Source organism: Colobus angolensis, unplaced genomic scaffold (assembly GCF_000951035.1).
Source record: "Colobus angolensis palliatus isolate OR3802 unplaced genomic scaffold, Cang.pa_1.0 Scaffold222, whole genome shotgun sequence".
Classification (NCBI taxonomy): Eukaryota; Metazoa; Chordata; class Mammalia; order Primates; family Cercopithecidae; genus Colobus; species Colobus angolensis.
The window spans coordinates 823,257-830,503 of NW_012115400.1; the positions used below are offsets into that span (position 1 = coordinate 823,257).

General features: G+C 40.1%; 1 protein-coding gene across 1 annotated transcript in view; it reads right to left on the reverse strand.

The window, feature by feature from the left end:
* Nucleotides 1-3,089: 3,089 nt before the first annotated feature.
* LOC105513064 (cytochrome P450 3A8) overlaps nt 3,090-7,247 on the reverse strand; it is a 91,419-nt gene continuing 87,261 nt past the window's right edge. Inside the window, exon 13 of the mRNA XM_011943842.1 lies at nt 3,090-3,646. Within this exon, the coding sequence (XP_011799232.1) occupies nt 3,551-3,646 (96 nt within the window). The 3' untranslated portion in view covers nt 3,090-3,550. The remainder of the gene's footprint in view (nt 3,647-7,247) is intronic.

The following is a 7,247-nucleotide window of genomic DNA, read 5'->3' on the forward strand; positions in this document are numbered from 1 at the left end:
TTTCTCACATTCTGTGGTTTGAGTCGTCACTTTGTTGATTGCTTTCTTTGCAGCACAGAAACTTTTTAACTTGATGTGATTCCATTTGTCCATTTTTGCCTTGGTTTCCTGTGCTTATGGGGTATTACTTCAGGATTTTTTGTACAGACTAATGTCCTGAAGAATTTCCACAATGTTTCCTGTAGCAGTTTCATCGTTTGAGGTCTTGGATTTCAGTTCTTTTTTTTTTTTTTTTTTCTTTTTTTTGAGACAGAGTCTCACTCTGTTGCCTAGGCTGGGGTGCATTGGCATGATCTCAGCTCACTGCAAGCTCCGCCTCCCGGGTTTACGCCATTCTCCTGCCTCAGCCTCCCGAGTAGCTGGGACTACAGGTGCCCGCCTGTATTCCCAGCTAGTTCCCAACTAGCCCGGCTAGTTTTTGTATTTTTAGTAGAGACGGGGTTTCACCGTGTTAGCCAGGATGGTCTCGATCTGCTGACCTCGTGATCCGCCCGCCTCGGCCTCCCAAAGTGCTGGGATTACAGGCTTGAGCCATCGCACCCGGCCGCCCAGCTAACTTTTATATTTTTTGGTAGAGATGGGATTTCATCTTGTTTGCCAGGCTGGTCTTCAAATCCTGACCTCAAGTGATCCACTCACCTAAGCTTCTCAAAGTGCTGGGATTACAGGCATGAACCACCGCACTTGGCCAAATTTCAGTCTTTCATCCACTTTGATTTGATTTTTGTGTCTGGTGAGGTGTAGGGGTCTAGTTTCATTCTTCTGTATATTGATATTCAGCTTTCCCAGCACCAGAAGAGGCCGTCTTTTCCTCAGTGTATGTTCTTGACAACATTGTCGAAAACGAATTCACTGTAGGTGTGTGGATTTGTTTCTGGGTGCTCTATTCTATTTCATTGGTCAATATGTCTGTTTTTATACAAGAACCATGCTGTTTTGGTTACTATACCTCTGTAGTATAAGTTGAAGTCAGGTAATATGATTTCTCCAGTTTTGTTCTTTTTGCTGAAGATAGCTTTGGCTGTTCTGGGTCTTTTGTGATTCTATAGAAATGTTAGAATTTTTTCTTCTATTTATTTGAAGAATGTCATTGGTATTTTGAGGGATTGCATTGAATCTGTACATTGCTTTGGGTGGTGGGGACAGTTTTAACAATGTTGATTCTTACAGTATGTAAACATGGAATGTCCTTCTGTTTTTGTGTCTTAATTTCCTTCATCAGTGTTTTACAGTATTCTTTGTAGAGATCTCTCTCTTCTTTAAGTTAATTCCTAGGTATTTAGTTTTATTTGTGGTATTGTAAAAGGGATTACTTTTTTATTTTTGCCAGATTGTTCACTATTTGCATATAGAAATGCTACTAATTTTTGTATGTGGATTTCATATTCTGCAACTTTACTGAATATGTTTATCAGTTCTAATAGTTCTTTGGTGGAGTCTTTAGGTTTTTGCAAATATCATTTGGAAATCATTTGGAATTATCATTTGGAAGACTTTTTAAAATATCATTTCTAAACATTACTTGGAAATCATTTGAACATTTTCTTGCTTCCTGGCACAAAATGTGTCCTAGGCTTGTCTTGAACATTCCTAACCCTGACCCTGGAATCAGGCATTTCTCTAAAGAGCTTTGGTTCCTTTCCGTAGAAAATGGTATTCATAAGCAAAGATCTGGGCACTAAGTGTACTCATTGGTATTGAAATGTCATTGTTACCTTGCCCTATCAGTGAAGAGAAGTAGGAAATATATGGGTTTTTTTTTGTACACACACACAAACACATATATATATTTACATCTATCTATATAACTATCTGTCATCGATCTGTTATCTATCACCTATCTACCCATCTGTCTATCTAGAAGGGTATGAATATACACGAATATATCCATTCCAATCCAATTTCATAGGATTCATGCTGGTTTTCTCCCTTTCTGAATCCATGACTCCCTTCTGCAAAGGTGAGAACCTGGCTTCCATCATCCTTAATATATTTACTTATTTGATCAATTCCCTTTATGTAGCCAAATCTCACCCATCACTTCCCACTCATGGATGCCCTCCTCACCTCACGTGGATTCTCCATGCCATATTTAGGCTCTGGCTGCTCTTTTAGGCCACCCCTCTGTATGGACCCCTTCTCTGCTTTCCTGGGCTCCCACACCCAGGCAGGTTGTTTCCACATGAACACCCACTTTGTCCTCATCCTACCTGGTCTCTGACTTGGAACCACCATGACTCTCTTCTCTACCTTAATGTGTGGCCACCATCTGGCTGCCACCCATCTAATGCCTCTAGGACTAAATTATTCAGAAAGGAAAAATAAAGGAAGAAATAGGAAAAGAACAGGAATGAATATTTTTAGCCTTGTTGCCCAATCAATTGACCAATCAACTGTTTTTTATTAAGTATTGTTTGCATTAAGACAGTTGGGAGTTGAGGATGGAATGCAAGAGGTGTAGGAAAACATGTTTCCTGTCTCCCAGAAATATCAGGGGAGATGGGCTGAAAATATTAAATCAAAACTAATAATATAATAATGGCTTCAGTTATATGTTACAAAATATATGTGCTACAAAAAGGTATAATTTTTTTTTTTTGAGATGCAGTCTCACTCTATCACCCAGGCTGGAGTTCAGTGGGGTGATCTTGGCTCACTGCAGCCTCTGCTTCCCAGGTTCAAGCAATTGCCTGCCTCAGCATCCTGGGTAGCTGAGATTACAGGCATGTGCCACCACACGTAGCTAATTTTTGTATTTTTTGTAGAAATGGGGCTTCACCGTGTTGGTCAGGCTGGTCTCGAACTCCTGGCCTCAGGTGATCTGCCCGCCTTGGCCTCCCAGAGTGCTGGGATTATAGGTGTGAGCCACTGTGCCTGGTCAAAAATGTCATAATTAAACCATGAATATTCTTTCTAAACAATGAGCAAAGTCATAGTGGATTAACTTTCACCTATGTTAATAATCAAACTGTAATTCTGACAAAGGCCCCACACCAACAGTGATTACAATGATCAAAATATTTACTTGTTGGTTCTCAGTCGTTCAGTTCTATAGATTTCTCCTTAATGTGCAGGAAAGCATACAATAATACTTTTGTAAAGAGGTTTTTATTGATTAGCTTAATATAAAACTTACTATAGAATATTCCAGATATAATGTGATATAAATGCCACTGTTAGAGCCATCAAAATAATTCTTATTTTCATTAATGATTGTGGATGAAATTATTGAGAAATGTTTATTCTGTTATCCGAGCTCAGGAGGAGTTAATGGTGCTAACTGAGGGTGGTGGAGATAGTCCTATGAGAAGCAGAGAAGCCAAATCTACTTCCCCAGCACTGATTTGGTCATCTCCTTTATATTACCAAGTATAACACTCTATACAGACCATGAGAGAGCACAATACATGCAGAGAATCCCCGGTTATTTATGCAATACGTTGGATGAAGCCCATCTTCATTTCAGGGTTCTATTCACAAAGTAATTTGAGGTCTCTGGGGTTCTGGGGCACAGCTTTCTTGAAGAGCAAAGCAGAAGTCCTTAGGGAAATCAGGCTCCACTTACAGTCTCATCCCTTGACTCAGCCGTTAGAACAATGGGTTTTTCTGTTTTAAGAATTCCTCCAAAGCGCAATTTCAGGGGGATCTGCAACAGTTAAACAAGCATATTGAGAAGCATTAAATAAAGCAAAAGTAGAAAGTGTAGCATCAAAGTAAAAAATGCATTAATGACAATAATGCTTTGTAAACATATAAAAACTACTTTCAGTATTATAAATCTTGGATTTTTTATACTTACTCAATAAGATGTGTGAAGATTGGATAGTGAGACCATTCATCATCAATCATTTAACAGAGTATTTGTGAGCACCTATTCTGTGTGAGGCTTGACCTGAGACAATTTCATGGGAACCTGTGTTCTTTTTTGATTTAAATTTTAAGAAAATAGATGAATCTTAAAAATTTAAACCAGATTATTAGGTATAATGGTAAACTATTTTTAAAGCATCTTATGAAGTTAATTCAGCATATCTCAGCCCACTTCTCCAAATGTACACAATGTTTTAAGCAAATGGTGTGATTGGCCAGTCCCCAGGCTCCACAAATATGACATGTCCGTATCTCCTTGTGTCCACACAAGTTGTTCTTTAGCATAGAGTGGGTCCAAACCAGCTTCCATCTGGTGCATTCCTAACCATCCTTCAAGAGTCAACCAGGGCATCATCTCCCCAACAAGCCTCTTCCATGACCTCAGCAGGCAAGTGCTGGAGAGGGTCCCACTGGTGCTTTCTCACAGTTTTAACAGCCGAACATGCAGTGGCTGTCATCCTGGGATGTTCACAGAAGTCACACGCATGGGGAGCTTTTAAAAACCACAGCTTCACTGGGCATGGAGGCTCAGGCCTGTAATCTCAGCATTTTGGGAGGCTGAGGCAGGCAGATCATGAGGTGAGGAATTCGAGACTAGCCTGGCCGAGAGACCAGGACGGCCTATATTGTGAAACCCCATCTCTACTAAAAATACAAAAATTAGCCAGGCATGGTGGTGGGCGCCTGTAATCCCAGCTACTCAGGAGGCTGAGGCAGAAGAATTTCTTGAACCCAGGAGGAGGAGGTTGAACTGAGCTGAGATCTGACCATTGCACTCCAAATCCAGCTTGAGTGACAGAGTAAGACTCCAACTCAAACAAACATAAAACCCACAGGTTCCTGGGCCTATCAGAAATGAGAAGGGGTTGCCCAGGGGCCTAACAATGAGAAGGCAGGGACCATTGAGGGTGATCTGGAGAGACTCCAAAACGTCCCATCTATCCAGAGATATGAAAAAGAAAGCATCATGCCCAACTCATTCCATGAGGGTCACATGATCCAAATCAGAAAAAATCAGGACTGCAAAGGAAGATGGCATGTCAGTGTCATTCATGAGCATCAGTGCAAAAATCCTGAGCAAAATAGTACCAAGTCAGAGACAGCAGTGTTCAAAGATGATATACCATGACCAAGTTGAATTTAAACCTGAGACTCAAGAATAGTTAACAGAGAAAAAGTATAAATATCAATGATTTCATCAACAGATTAAAGGAGAACGATTATAAGATCATCTCAATTGTTTTAGGAAGAGCTTTTGATAGTTCACTAATAATATGTTAATAATATATGATAATATGCGACTCCCATTTATGATATAAAAAACCTTCAACAACTAATAGCAGTGAATTTTTCTAAATCTGATGAAAGCATCTACCAAAAAAACCTTAGAGAAAACATTATTCTTAGTAGTATAAAACATTATGCTCTTATACCTTCTTAATGTTTACCATGTGCACAAATTATCTTTTCAAAACTAGTAACTTTTTTTAAACAAAAAAATCCTATCAATTAATTTACTTTTTCTGTAATTGAAAAGAATATCGTGGCTTGTCCTTGTCAGAAGTCCAGCTTGTGATTCACCTGGGGTCAACACAGGGCAAGGTTTAATAATCACTGAAATAACTAAACATTGTAATGCCTCACGGGGCTGCTTGAACTGACATGATTTCAAGGGCACTGAGAGGCTACGGGAAAGCAGAGGGTCAGAAAGTTTATTCAGCTGAGATTATCTCAGTTTACAAACTGGAGTTTATGACCTTCAATTGGGACATGAGTTTCTTTGATTATCAAATGAAAAGAATGAACCATCTTTCCAGAATAAACCAGCATCCAGCATTTTTGCATGAGGTTCCAAGAGGACCCCAGGGAGACATGTTACTAGGAAGCTTGCCAAACCCGGTGACTTTCCAAGGGGCCTGCCCACCCAAGTGCAGCCCATGCCTGACACCCAGCCCTCAATGCCCTATTCTGATCGGTTACATGGTTATCTCCAGATCCATGGGCCCTCTCTATCAGTGTAAATGGGTTGTCCACTCTGCCCAGTGCTATGACACAACACAGGAGAACAGAACCATAAGGGAAAATGTGAATAAGATCTTCACAGAAGGAGTCATGCTGAGACCCAAGGTGGGGGTACTTTACCACACCAAGGGAACTGGGGAGACACCAGGAGTTCTGGGAAGGCAGAAATAAGGGGATCTGGAACTACCTGGGGTGAAGTCTTCCTAAAGGAGTGACTGTTTGCATCATCATAGAGAAGTGTATGGATAGAGGAAGGGAAGGTGAGAAGCATTTCAGGCCATGAGAATGGTGCAGCTTTTTTTAGTAATAAAAAAACAGAAAAGTAGAAACTGCTTTTAACTTTGTGTATTGAATAAGCAAGGAATGGCATCCCAACCCTTTTCTTTATTATTATTATTATTATCATTATGATTGTTTAGAAAGAGTCTTGCTGCATTGCCCAGGCTGGAATGCAATGGCACAATCATGGCTCACAGCCACCTCAACCTCCCAGGCTCAAGCAATCCTCCTGCCTCAGCCTCTTGAGGAGCTGGGACTACAGGCATGCACTAGTTTTTACATGGCTAATTTTTTACATGGCTAACTTTTTGATGTTTGGTAGAGATGAAGTCTGGTTTCAAACTGACTTGCCTAGGATGGTCTTAAACTTGTGGCCTCAAGTGATCCTCTTGTCTCACCCTTGCAAATGACTGGGATTATAGGAATGAACCACTGAGGCCGGCCACTTTATTATTAACAAGGTTGAATATTTCTGTATTTTTGATAGCTGTGTTTCTTTTTTGATAAATTGTTCATGTCCACTCAGCTCTGCACCCAGTGCACCGAACAGACATCCGAAGAACTCTACACCCCAAGTCAACAGAATATACATTCTTCTCAGCATCACATCGCACTTATTCTAAAATTGACCAGGTAATGGGAAGTAAAGCACTGCTCAGCAAATGTAAAAGAAGAGAAATCACAAAAAACTGTCTCTCAGACAACAGTGCAGTCAAGTTAGAACTCAGGATTAAGAAACTCACTCAAAACCACACAACTACATGCAAACTGAACAACGTACTCCTGAATGGGTACATAATGAAATGAAGGCAGAAATAAAGATATTCTTGAAACCAATGAGAACAAAGACATAAAGTACCAGAGTCTCTGGGACACATTTAAAGCAGTGTGTAGAGGGAAATTTATAGCACTAAGTGTCAATGATGAGCATTTTTTCATGTGTCTGTTGGCTGCATAAATGTCTTCTTTTGAGAAAGTTCTGTTCATATCCTTTGCCCACTTTTTGATGGGGTTGTTTGGTTTTTTCTTGTAAATTTTTTTGAGTTCTTTGTAGATTCTGGATATTAGCCCTTTGT